The following is a 14,098-nucleotide window of genomic DNA, read 5'->3' on the forward strand; positions in this document are numbered from 1 at the left end:
GGACCAAGTTTAGAGTCTCTTGTCTAAGTAAGAGTGACCTGGAGCATCTGAGAGCCTGGGCACAGACATGACTTGAACAGCATTTGGGGGAGATGAGAAAACAGGGCAGTTCACTCACCTGGCCATTTCCTTTGAGAGAACGTAGTAATTGGGGATCAAGTCACTGAATGCATTTGACATGATACATTAAATCACCAACAAAGGGAAAAGTACTTTACTCAGAACATTTTACTTTGAGCAGTTTCATTCTAATACAATTATACGTCAGCAAAACACTGTTGAAATACAAGCCATTAGAGTATCTGAGTCTTCGTCTCATATCATTACAACATCATGGGAAAGCCACCGTGGAGGCGCCAGGGGGACTTAGTTCAACGTCATCATACTCGGGGTCCCCCTTTTCCCTCTGGAGAAGCAAGGGGTTATCTTCTCCTTTCCCAGGATCAGCCGCCTCTCTAGGGAAGTTCAGAGAAGAGCCTGAAATAGTCCAGAGAAGTTTGCTTAGAACCGACACTCAGGGACAGGGCAGTGTCCTGTGGTGGAAGCAAGTCTAGCAGGTGGTGATGACAAAGCATCCTTGGGGACCCAGTAATGCTCAGAGAGGCTCAGACTAATTCGTATGAGTTACAGGACGGATGCATCAGGGCTGTCCTATGGGGATCCAACTCATCTGGGTCTCTGGGGCCTCAGTTTGCCGTGAAACTTGGCCCCACAGGACAGGACATCTGTGCCCAGGAGCTCTGTGAAGACCTGTTTCCTGGCTTAGACAATCAGCAAGGAGATGGCCCATGAAGGGAAAAATCTCTAGAAGGACTTGAAAACTTTTCTCACAATTGACAGGTCTACCCTGACGAGGACAGGAAGACAGGAAACCACATCTGGAGAAATCTCAGCTCCTCACTGACGATCCAACTCTGCCCTTGGTGGTCTTGACTTGTGTTCCCAGCTGCCCACCAAAACAACCACAGGCTGCTTTCATAGCTGCCCCTTCCCCGGGAATTGTATGGACCTCAGAGGGAGAAATACCCTTCTCTAGAGAAGGAGTGGATTCACTTGGACATTACAGTCTCCGGAGCAAAATAGCCCTAACCCGCCCACAAATCTGAGTCTAATATTCACCACCATGGGCTTTATTTTTTTTGATTGTTTGTTTGTTTGTTTTTTGTTTTTTTGCTCTTTTTTGTCTTTTCTAGGCTGCTCTCGCAACATATGGACATTCCCAGGCTAGGGGTCTAATCAGAGCTGTGGCCTCTGGCCTAAACCAGAGCCACAGCAACTCGGGTTCCGAGTTGTGTCTGCAACCGACACGACAGCTCATGGCAATGTGGGATCCACAACCCACTGAGCAAGGCCAGAGATCGAACCCGCAAACTCGTGGTTCCTAGTCGGCTTCGTTAACCACTGCGCCACGACAGGAACTCCCATGGGCTTTATTTTCTAAGGACACAATACAGCATAGACTTTATACCTACTTGGGCTGACATGTGGTCACAGTGCATCTTAAAGTATAAAAATGCTTCCCAAATTTCAATATTAAAAGATCTTCTTAAACCTCTAACTGCATTTCATTCATGAGACAACCCCCCCCAAAAAAAAATGTTACCTGAACATGTGTTCCATGTTTGGATTTGGTAAACATAGTCAATTAATCTATAAGTCTTAATGCAAGAACATCGAGGATAAAGCTATGAAGATATTGATGCCCAGTATACAAAGTGATTCCTCCCTCCCAACAAGTCTGACAGCATTACAGAAAGGAATGTGGTGGAGGTGATGCTATCAAGCAGAGGAGGTCATCCAAATTTTGATTCTCCAGGATGGATTGGTAGTGAGGAGCTCACATTCATCCTTACAAGACAGAGACCAAAGATGACAGGAGATCACTCAACCCCACTCACCTGTCTGAGAGGCCCGCATCCCACTCTCCTCTTCTGGAGGCACTTCCCTGGTGCCCATCGGAGAGGCAGCAGGAGCCCCAGGCACGGGTACCTCTTCAGCATCATCATAACCCTCACTGGGGGCATCAACCCCCTGGGCTGAGGGTTCTAAGGGCAGACAGGGGGGTCAGATGAGAGCACAGTAAGTGGGTTTGCCTGGGAAATACTGAAAGTCCATTCTGACCTAGCGTCTCTGACCTGATAAATACAAGCACCATCCACTCATTCACTTCTTCTTTTTATTTCTATTTTTCCTTTTTTTTTTCTTTTAGGGCCACACTTGTGGCATATGGAAGTTCCCAGGCTAGGGGTTGAATAGGAGTGGCAGCTGCTGGCCTAAACCAAAGCCATAGCAACACCCCTTCCTTAACCCACCAGGTGAGGCCAGGGATCAAACCTGCATCCTCATGAGTACTAGTAGGGTTCGTTATATGATGTATTCCAATGGAAACACCCACCATTCACTTCTTCTTTCAACAGGTTTCTTTTCAAGGCCATGACTTTTATTGTAATGTGCCCATAAAGCAGAAAAATCTGTTGGTTTTTTTTCTTGATTAAAACCGCCTGTTTCAAAGTAGCTAGTACATGAATGAGCTCTACTAAAATGTTTTGTCAAATTATGTTTTCCTGATGTTGTTATGTAAGATAATGGCTGCCTGGGAGTTCTCCTGTAGCACAGCAGGTTAAGGATCCAGCATCGTTGCTGCAGTGGTTTGGATCACTCCCGTGGTGCAAGTTTGATCCCAGGAACTTACACATGTCAAGGGTACAGCCAAAAGCAAACAATGTGTGCTTGTTGTGACTGAATGAGGACGGTTTCTGGACACAGAGCGCTCAGCCCCCACAGGAGACTTCACAAAACAGCCAGAGAAGGGGAGGCTGGACCCCATCTGGAGACAAGAGGTCCCCTAATCCCAGTCAAAGGAGGACTGTTCCCCTTGGGGCCCATCCTTAAGGGGGAATTTCCCTGCCCCCAACACCCAGCCCAGGCACAACCTCCTCTACCATCTGGAGCAGATTTGGAGTCTCTGTTCTCTTCACCTTCCCCAGTGTAATACGGCAGTTTCGTCACTGAGTCATCTGGCAGGAACCCTAAGGTGGAGAAAATCATCACAAAGGAACAGAACAGACCTTCCCACTCCCATAGGAGCCTCAAGGCTGAGAGGAAATGCTGGGACAGGCTTGGTTCCTGGAATGTGAAGGGAGCTAAGAACACACAGGTGCTCTGGAGAGCCCCATCTTGCTGCCTTTGAGGCACAGGGCCGCCCCCGTGAGCCTGGGGCAGATGTGGGGTCTGCGGTTGATGAGAAGCCTAGGCTGACCACCAGGGGTCCCAGGAGGGCAAGACAGAGACACACACCTGTGCTTCCCAGCAGATCTTCCTTCGGTATTCCAAGGTTATCAATCTCCTCATACACGGCCTCATCGACAGCACCTTTGTAATCAGATAAGACTGAGAACATTACCAGGAGATCAGACATTACTACACTTGACACCCTCAACCAGCAGGCTACTTCTCCATCTCCCCGATGCTCACACATGGAAACACCTTAGGGCTGTTGTGAATTCTGTATAGTTCACACCTCATGAAACATGTCGGCACCTCTGCCCTTGCCTGACCCTAAATCCACATCTCAGTCCTGACTCTCTCTTCTCTCACACAAGAGACCATGACTTGTGTGTGCTCATGCCCCAATCCTAGGAACCTCTGTCTATTCAGCCCTTAGAGTTTAGCATGGAGCAGATGGAGTTTTGCAGACTAATGGGGTAAAAACAGAGAACTCACCAATTTTTCCCCTCTTCACACTCAGCCCCATTTACCGCCTCCACATACTCTCCCTGTTACCCAGTTCTCTCAACAGCCCACCTCTGTGCTTTGCCCTCCATCTGAGCAGCTGAGCCACCAGGATGATGAGGACCAGGAAGAGAAGGGCCCCCAGGATGAAGCAGAGGATCTCAGGCAGGAAGAAGATGCCAGGATTTAAGTCTGGTCTGGTCCCTAAGAAGAACAAGGCAAGAGGGTTTGGACAAGGTCATGGGCACAGGGAAACTCCCTGCTAGCATTTCCACAGAGCTCTGGACAATGAAGTCCCAGCCTCTGACACAACTAAACCCACTGTGACTGGGCTCCATCAGTGTCCTATCCTGAGATAATTGGCTGTGATTATCCTGGAGCTTCCCTGCTGAGACAGCCTCTGAGTACCAGGCTCATGATTTCATCCCTTCCCCTTGGGCTTCACGAGTCCAGAGCATCAAACAAGTCCTCAGACTGGCACCTTGCTGTTGAGGAGGAACACTCATGGGCAGGTAGGAAAGCCTTAGAACCCACAGCTCAGCAACCAGCCCTCCTTGACCAGGTGCATGAGAAATTTCTGGCCTCACGGAAATTTCCCCCATGGAAATTCCCCAAGGAAAATGTCCTGCTCCCTCCCCACCAGCCAGTGGCTCCTCAGTATCTTTTCTCTTATGAGCTGATTAATTTTGCCAGAGAGTCTACAGAATAGGTCCTAAGAACCTGAATATCCTCCTCTATCCATGGGTGTTGCTGTGTGCCTACTCTAGTGGGGAGAAATATAATTCTTTAACCTAGAGAAAAAGAAAAATAGGAGTTTGGAGCACAGAACGCAGGGTAACCCGTTTTCCCTCCCTGAGTCCTGAAGTCACCCCTCAGTTACCAAAACCTGCTGAGTCCTCCCAGCTCCCCCTCTCCCAGGTCCAGAGCTACAGCACCAAGATGCTTTCTGAACAATCTCCCCATCAAACCCCTGCCATGCCCATGGACCCATCATTGCCCCAACTCACCCAAACTGGATCCCTAGCCCCCCACACTCACCAGAGCACCTCACTCCAGCGTCCTCCTCGTGCTTGCAGTCGCTCTGCCCCCAGGGCCCCGCAGCACAGTCCCACAGGGAGGACTCCCTGCCCCTGCACTGCACCTCGTCCAGCCAGATGCTCCCACTTCCAGGACCAAATGCCGCATCCCGCAGGGCTTCCAGGGCATGGCCACAGCCCAGCTGCTGACACACCACCTCGGCCTCTGCCAGGCTCCAGGAATCATCACACACTGTGCCCCAGGAGCCGCTGTGCCACACCTCCACTCGCCCTGAGCAGTTGTTCTCTGAGGTGTCTCCTCCCCTGAGTCGCAGCTTCTCTTTGTCTGAAAAGGCAGCAGCCCCACCTGTGACTGCCCCTGGTGGGAAGGAGGGAGCCCCTTGGAGGCACAGAGGAGGCTGGAGGGCCTGACATACCTGTGCAGGGCGCAGCAGCTGGACAGCTCTTGGGTCTCCTTTCTGCAGAAGCAAATGATGCCTTGTCACTTACATATGCCACAGGCATAGCCAAAAACAAAAACAGCAATAAAAATGGGGATCCTTTTTTTTTTTTTTTAAGGAATGGAACTAGTAGAATTTAGAGAAAGACAGATAAGAGGACAAAAAGCTAGGTTGTAAGTATCCACAAGACTCAAATAAATATATTGAAAACGCTGTATTAGGAGGACTCATGTGTCTTTTTCAATGAAAGATCTGTACAGGTGTATGTCCAGGAGTGGGATTGCTGGATCATGTGGTAGTTCTATATTTAGTTTTCTGAGGTAGTTTCATTCTGTTTTCCATAGTGGTTATAGCACTTTACATTCCCACCAACAGTGTAGGAGGGTTCCCTTTTCGGCACACCCTCTCTGGCATTAGCTATTTGTAAACTTATTAATTATTAATTATAGACATTCTGACCGGTGTGAGCTGGTAACTTACTGGAGTTCTGATCTGCACTTTTCTAATAATTAGTGACATTGAGCATTTTTTCATGTGCCTGGTGGCCCTCGCTATGTCTTCTTTGAAGAAATGGCTATTTAGGATTTCAGCCCACTTTTCAACTGGATTGTTTGTTTGTTTGTTTGTTTTTGCTGTTGAGTTTTATGAGTTGTTTGTATATTCTGGAGATCAAGCCCTTGTCAGTTGCATCATTTGCAAGTGTTTTCCTCCCATTCAATACATTGTCAGAATGAGAAAGACAAATACCAAATGATATCACTTAAATCTGGAATTGAATATATGACACAAATGACCCTACCTACAGAAAGGAAACAAACTCATGGACATGGAGAACAGACTTGTGGTTACCAAGGGGCAGGGGGAGGGAGAGGGAGGGACTGGGAATTTAGGGTTACTAGTTGCAAAAGATTGCATTTGGAGTGGATAAGCAAAGAGATCCTGCTGTAACACAGGGAACTATACCCAATCTCTTGTGATGGAACATGATGGAGAATAATGTGAAAAAAAGAATATATATATATATATATATATATATATATATATATATATGTAAAAAACTGGGTCACTTTGTTGGGCAGCAGAAATTGACAGAACATTGTAAATCAACTATAATAATTTTTTTTAAAAAAGACATAGATTTTTTTAAAAAGTATGGCCGAAAATGAACCCATATAAAAGTATCGAAGGAAAGAAAATAGATATAAATTCAAAGCAATGAGAGAAAACAGATATATACACAGTATTTGTCATAAAAATATCAGAATTGGCATATCCTTTCCATATCATCCTATCAAACTCCTACCATAAGCAGCAAGACATCCCTAAAAACGATGTTAGGAACTCTTTTGGGTGCTTGCTCATGTTCAGAATTGGAGACCTCACTACTTTTCAATTCATTGTATTTGATTTTAGAAAATCTTCATCAGTAACAGGTCTTTCATTTAATATCCCTTCAACTTTCCACAGGAACAAGGAAAAGGGATTGAGGGAGAGAGGCAAGGAAGGGAGTGAGCTTCTGCCTTTGAAATATCTTTTCCCACCCTCTCCCTCTGCTGTGGATTTCAGGCAACACCTAGCATATCACATATTGTCAAAGGTATACCTGAATGGTGTGTGTGTGTGTGTGTGTGTGTGTGTGTGTGTGTGTGTGTGTCTGAGAGAGAGAAAGAGAGAGAGAGAGGGAAAGGAGAAAGGGGCAGGGAAAAAACTGAACAAAGGGAAAATACTGTGAAACTTCAAAAGAAGGAAGGAAGGAAATGATGGAGGAAAGGAAGGAAAGAGAAAGAAACCAAGAGCAAAACAACTGCCATCCTTATTTCAGACTTTAAATGTGGGCTTTGTAAACTTACTGACCCTGCAGTTGCTATATGAGTTCGCTTTAGTTAACAGTTAGGTTATTTGAAAAATCCAGAATTTTCTATCTAGACATGAAAATGATTGGAAAAAGTTAGCCATTAGTCCTAGAAAGTAATTTGACAATATATATTAAAGCCTGTGTGTCTATGTACATGTGTATGTATGTACCCTTTGATCTAATAATATAAACATTGGGAGTAATCCTAAGTAATAAACTCAGCAACATAGAGAGATACATGTATCAAAGGCTTACTACAAAATTGTTTGTGGAGGGGAAAAAAATTAAAAACAATTAAACTACCAATAAGTAGGCAAATCACAACACGAACTGGAGTGCCAACCTGTCATGAATAAACTATTATGCCATTGTTTTACAAGTGAGTTAGATCTCTCTGGAGGAATGTCCATGATATTTTGTTAAGTGATGAAAAGTGAATTTGACAATAATGTGTATGACATAATCCCAATCTTGTAAATATAAAAAAGCTGCACCATCAACATAAGCTCTTTTATGGGTACACGTGTTTGGATATGTTTATGTGAAAACGGAGGAATTTGAAAAATGACAATATCAGTCCATTAATCTGGTTTACATCAGGAGGATATGAACGGACAAGAGGTCATGGGATGGGCTTCATTTCTTATTACATTTTCTATGTCCTCACTGTTTACAGTGAGTATAAAGTCTTTGCCATTTAGATGAAAGAGAAAGGAACTAGTGTCTCTAAGCATAAAACAGGGCAGTGGAAAGGACACAATTTCCCTAGTGCCAAGCATGGTACAAACCAGCAGGAGGAATTGTGGCAGATTCAGGGAAAAGACAGACAGACAGGTGGGAACTTAAGGGAAGGAGGGCTGGCCATCCTTTCATGGTTTCAGTGTTCCTTTACTTGGCAGTATTGTTCTTTCCCTGGGAGATCACCACAAGGGTGAGGTTCCCTTACACTACTGTACTGAGGGTGAACATGAACCTGTCTCCTTGGAATCTCCATCCTTTATCAGGGTCCTGTCCCCAGAGCAGCTCTGCTGAGTCTCCTCCCTCTTTGTTGGGAAAGTCTTGGGGTCAACAATTAGGGTACATTGACTGTGGCATTTCTGATGATTCACCTGATTACAGACTCCCTGTGATGTGGTTTCCAATTATTTTTGCACTGGATACACAGTCAACCCACCTCCTTGGTATTTTTCACATAAACTGTTGTCAGTCCAGGTTTCTTTACTTATTTTTTTTTTGAAACAGTATTGGAACATGTGGATTAAAGAATCATGATCCAAAATTCCTTTTGTAAACTTTCCTTAAAATAGACACATGCACCTGTATGTTCATTGCAGCAATAGTCACAAAAGCCAAGACATGGAAACAACCCAAATGTCCATTGACAGATGATTGGATTCGGAAGATGTGGTATATACACAATGGAATACTACACAGCCATAAAAAAGAACAAAATAATGCCATTTGCAGCAACATGGATGGAACTAGAGGCTCTCATTCTGAGTGAAGTAAGTCAGAAAGAGAAAGACAAATACCATATGATATCACTTATATCTGGAGTCTAATATATGGCACAAATGAACCTTTCCACAGAAAAGAAAATCATGGACTTGGAGAACAGATTTGTGGTTCCCAAGGGGGAGGGGGAGGGAGTTGGATGGATTGGGAGCTTGGGGTTAATAGATGCTGACTATTGCCTTTGGAATGGATTAGCAATGAGATCCTGCTGTGTAGCCCTCGGAACCATGTCTAGTCATTTATGGTGGAGCATGATAATGTGAGAAAAAATAATGTATACATGTATGTGTAACTGGGTCACCATTTGTACAGTAGGAAAAAAAACGTATTGGGGAAATTAAAAAAATAAATTAAATTTTAAAAATTCCTTTTGTAGACTTGCCTTAAACTCATCACTTATGTTTGAAAATATAAAATCTCACTAACAACATACTACAGGGTTCAGACGGACACACAGAAACGGACAGTAAGTCACCTGCACAAGAGACATAGGCTTCCTCCTTTGGAGAACATGAAATGTACTTCCAAGGGTCAGAATGACACTCCCAGAGAGAGCGATCGGTTTTCCGACACTGGATTCTATCCACCCACCAGGGTCTAGAACCTTCCCTAAAAGCCACCGAAGAGTTGAGGGTTCCACGGTCCCCACAGCCAAGCTGCCTGCAGATCATGGACAAGGTGATGTCTTCCATGGGGCTGCGGCAGACACCGCCCCAGGTCCCGTTGTAGAAAACTTCCAGCCACCCCGCACACTCCTGGTCCTCGCTCACCACCCTGAGGGCCAGGGACTCTGCAACGGAAAGGGGGGACCACGACACAGTGAGCCCTCCACTCAAAGCTCTGGGTTTTCTTCTCTCCCAGAAATTGTGAACTCTCATCCCCAACCAGCTGAGGAGATGCCCTCTGGGAGACACGACTGAAATCTGTCCCTCTTTTATGTGACTTTATCCACATCTGTCTGTCCTTCTATTTCTACCACAGTGATGTAGTGAAATATGAACTGAGAAGAAGACCATCCTGGGCACCTGCAGGAGTGGGCACTGAATCCTGCTTTCTGACAAAACCTCTAAAATCTATGTGAAAGGGGTAGAGACAGTGGAGAGGCAGATAGAATGATTGACCCCCAGAGATGCCCGCATCCCAATCCCTGGAACCTGTGAATATGTTCCCTTACTTTTCAAAAAGGACTTTATAGATATCATTAAGATCAGGACTTTGGGGTGGTGAAATTAACCTGGAATATCATGAATTAACCAAGTAAACCCAATCTAATCACATCCTTAGACCTACTATCCTACTATCCTTTAAATGGGAATATTATTCCTGACTGTGATAAGAGGGAGGTAAGACTTGGAAGAATGGTAGAGGAGGGAATATTCTCTGTCTGAAGAAAAAAGAGAGGGAGCTCCAGACAGGATCAAGTGAAAACATCTACTTCACATCTGCTACAAAAACTGGCTCCCTGGGAGGAAGCATCCTCCTCTGGCCCTTTCAGCACTATCCTTCAGGGCTCAGACTCCCACCTCCAGAACCTGCCCCCCTCTCCCGCCAGTGGACAATTTGCAGCAAGGACCTGAGCAGATGACCCCTGCGTCCTCCTTGTGTCTGCAGTCGTGCCGCCCCCAGCCCCCGAAAGGGCACTGCCACACGTGGGACTCCTTTCCTGTGCAGTTCACGTCATCCAGCCAGATGTGGCCTGAGCCCGCCCCGAAGTGAGCAGACCCTGGGGCACTGATGGCATCTCCACAGCCCAGCTGCCTGCACACCACGTGCGCATCGTCCAGGTCCCAGCTGTCATCACAGACGGTGCCCCAGGAGCCCTGGTGAAGGATCTCCACTCTCCCTGAGCAGTAACTCTCGCCATCCACCAGGCGCAGCTGTCTGCTGTCTGAGGAGAGAGAGTCAGAAAAAAAGGTGGGGCATTTACACAGGGAAGGGGAAGGGTTTTCTGGTCCTGTGCGACCCCTACCTGAGCAGTTGGCGGCGCTCTCCTCTGAGGCTGCAGAGCCTGCTGGTTCAGACAGGGAGTCATTGCACTGAGGCAGCCCCTGGGTCTGGTTTCCTACAGAAACAGCAATGAACAGAGGGTTGGTGTGGTCGAAGAATGAGAAATTGAATTACGCTAAATAATAACCTAGTGATGGGGTCTAAAATGAAAACTGTAACTTAGCAGTTACCATAACCTTAGAGTTCACCTTCTTCTCCATGAAGGTTGTGCTTCTGACAATGCCAAAATTTCTGTTTTAAGCCAAGAATTTCACTAAGAATGAGTTTACAAAAGGGAGAAAATATTAATACTGTTGATAGTGTTGCAGAGCTACCAAGGCTGTGAGAATTTCTAGATCCATGCCCTAAGTCTCTGAAAAGCTCATCTGAGATTTTGCCAGACTCACAGGGCTCAGGGAACACAAAGCATAATTCAGGCTGGCCAAGGGAGAGGAGCCCTGTTAACCAGAACCCTTGGATCACTGAAGGAAGAGTGAACTAAAATTAGACTATTCTTCACAAGGATGGATGCCCAGCTTATAACTACTTTGCTTCCTTTTAAATAAGGTGATCACCCCCTAAAGCAGGTGCCTGGAGGAAGCAAAATAAGATTCCTTTTGGAGGATCTCTACAATTTTTTATCTACAGTGTCTGTCTATTAAAACCACTTGGGCATAAAGGAGAAGAAATTTGAGGAGATTTTATGAGGAAGAAAGTATTAAAAAGAAATTTACCACACATCCATCTATTGGAGTTACCTGACAGGGAATTTAAATGACCAGGAATATAATGTTTAAGGAACGAAACAAGGCAGTATTTTGGTAGAGAAATGATAACAAAGAATCTAATAAAATATTCTAGGACTGAAAAAGTCAATATTTGAAATAAGACCTCAAAGGATGAGAATAACAGCCCATTAGATCAGCAGAAGGTAAAAGTTGTTAAATGCAAGCTTAGAAGAAAGTACACAGTAGAGGGAGTTCCTGTTGTGGTTCATCAAGTTACAAACCCAACTAGTATCCATGAAGATGCAAGTTCGATCCCTGGCCTCGCTAATTGGGTTAAGGATCCTTTGCTGCTGTGGGCTGTAGGGTAGGTAGAAGGCGCGACTCAGATCCTGTGTCACTGTGGCTGTGGGCTGCAGCTCCATTTCTGCCCCTAGCCTGGAAACTTCCATATGCCACAGGTGTGACCCTAAAAAAAAAAAAATAAATGGAATAAAAGTATGTAGGTGCCCTAAAAAGTAAAAAAGAAAAAAAGTACACAGAACAGAGAACAGAAATACAAAACTGGAAAATATGAAAAAAATAATAAAGATCTTGAAAAATTCTAGCATTCACACATACATACACCTAGACATACAAAGCCGCAATTAACAAAAGTAAAAGTATGTCGGTGCTCCAACGTTTGGTGAGTATAAATTTATGACTTTAAATCTTCTTGATGAGTTGACAACTTTATTATTGTAAAATGACCTTCTTTGTCTCGTCTCACTTTTTGGCTCAAAGTCTATTTTGTCAGATATAATACAGCTCTCCCCGTGCTCTTTTGGTGTCTATTGCATGGAATATCTTTTTCAATCTTTTCACTTTGAGTCTATATATTCTTAAAACTGAAATGAGCCTCTTTTAGGCAGCATATAGTTAGGTCTTAATTTTTTATCCATCCAGCAACTCTGTGCCTTTGGTAAATTCAGTGCATTTATATTTAGAGTGATTTTTGATTTGTAAGAAATAGTATCATCTTACTGCTTTCTTATTGCTTTGAAGTCCCACTATTTCTTTTTTTTTCCTGTTTCTGCCTACATTTGAAGTTGGTGATTTCCCTTGGTGGTATGCTGTGATTTACCTTTCTTTATCTCTTGTTTATATTGTCTAGGTTTTTGCTTTGCATTTACAATGAGTCTTATGTAAAATATATCACATACAATTCAGTTCATTTCATGCTGAGAGCAACTGAACTTAGACTTTTTCTAACCCTCAAACTCACCCCTTTTAATATTCTTGTTGTCACAACTTACCTCTTTTTATATTGTGTGTTTGATTAACGAAGTTATTATAGCTATAGTTATTTTAATACTCTTTTTTTTTGTCTTTTTGCCAATTCTTGGGCCGCTACCACGGCATATGGAGGTTCCCAGGCTAGGGGTCTAATCGGAGTTGTAGCCGCCAACCTACGCCAGAGCCACAGCAACACGGGATCCCAGCCACGTCTGCAACCCACACCACAGCTCATGGCAACACCAGATCCCTAACCCACTGAGCAAGGCCAGGGATCAAACCCCAAACCTCATGCTTCCTTAGTCGATTCGTTAACCACTGAGCCACGACGGGAACTCCGATTTTAATACTCTTTTCATTTAACTTTATGCTATAGTTATATGGTGAAACCACCATCCTATTACAGAATTTGAGATTCTGTATGATGTCATTTATATGTAGAATCTAAAAAATAATACAAATAAAATTCCATGCAAAAGAGAAATCGATTCACAGATATAGAAAATGAACTAGTGAGGAACACAGTGGAGAGGGAAGGGGTGAGGGGCAAATCAGGGATAAGGAATTAAGAGATATAATCTACTATGTATAAATGAGATAACAAGGAAATAATGCATAGCAAAGCCATTATCTTTAATAACTGACAATACAGTCTGTAAAAATACTGAGTTACTGTGCTGTATACCTGAAACCAATATAATATTGTAAATCAACTATACTTCAATGAAAATAGCAACAACAAAGTGTTGAGAGGAAAAAGTTACCAGCCATAAATACTCTATCAAGCATGTTATCTTTCACACATAAAAGAAAATAAAATATTTCTACCAACAAACAAAAGCTGAGAGAGTTCATCACAACTAGACTTGCCTCATAAGAAATACTGAAATGAGTTTTTCAAGTAGAAATGAAATATTGCTTATAAAGTCTAACAACAGATGAATGGTTTAAGAAGATGTGGTACATATATACAATGGAATACTACTCAGCCACGAAAAAGAAAAACTAATTCCAGGTGCAGCAACATGGATGGACTTAGGGATTCTTTTCTTTTTAATGATTTTATTTTTTCTATTACAGTTGATTAACAGTGTTCTGTCAATTTTCTACTATACAGCAAAGTGACCCAGTCACACTCACACACATATATATTTCTCCATGCAAGAGGCCCCACTGACTAATTCAAATGTATGCTGTGTCACCTTAGGGTAAGGGGCAGCACTGGCAAAATTCTATAATCCTCTCCAATCGTTCAGCATGTTTTCCTTTTTTGTGTGTGGGTGTTTTGTTTTGTTTTGTTTTGGGATCCAAAAGAGTAACAAAACTTCTCTTCCGGAATCCTGGATTTTACCTAATTTTATTCATAGGTGTTTGACAAGGTCAGCATTCTCCAGGTTTCACCAGGCTGTCCCTGACCAGGGTCCAGGGACAGGGACAAGTTCACTGGCTCTCGCTAGGTCTGCAGTCTGTACCAGTGTTTATCTGTCTATTACTGGATGCCCAGGTGGGTGACCATTCTCCTGGTCCCTGGTA

At 43.9% G+C, this 14,098-nt stretch overlaps 1 protein-coding gene across 2 annotated transcripts in view; it reads right to left on the reverse strand.

Annotated features, from left to right (window-relative positions):
- Positions 1-210: 210 nt before the first annotated feature.
- Positions 211-14,098, reverse strand: part of LOC125131271 (antigen WC1.1-like) — a 29,237-nt gene continuing 15,349 nt past the window's right edge. The window contains exons 5-14 of one of the 2 annotated variants that reach the window (XM_047787629.1): positions 10,549-10,641; positions 10,153-10,467; positions 9,055-9,369; positions 5,186-5,227; positions 4,771-5,094; positions 3,805-3,936; positions 3,298-3,372; positions 2,943-3,029; positions 1,899-2,045; positions 211-477 (exon numbers count right to left, since the gene is read on the reverse strand). In XM_047787629.1, coding sequence (XP_047643585.1) covers positions 332-477; positions 1,899-2,045; positions 2,943-3,029; positions 3,298-3,372; positions 3,805-3,936; positions 4,771-5,094; positions 5,186-5,227; positions 9,055-9,369; positions 10,153-10,467; positions 10,549-10,641 — 1,676 coding nt within the window. In that variant the 3' untranslated portion in view covers positions 211-331. Of the gene's footprint in view, positions 478-1,898; positions 2,046-2,933; positions 3,030-3,297; positions 3,373-3,804; positions 3,937-4,770; positions 5,095-5,185; positions 5,228-9,054; positions 9,370-10,152; positions 10,468-10,548; positions 10,642-14,098 lie in introns of both variants that reach the window. The other variant, XM_047787628.1, reaches the window with a different exon arrangement.

The sequence above is a fragment of the Phacochoerus africanus genome, chromosome 7, assembly GCF_016906955.1.
Source record: "Phacochoerus africanus isolate WHEZ1 chromosome 7, ROS_Pafr_v1, whole genome shotgun sequence".
Taxonomy (NCBI): domain Eukaryota; kingdom Metazoa; phylum Chordata; class Mammalia; order Artiodactyla; family Suidae; genus Phacochoerus; species Phacochoerus africanus.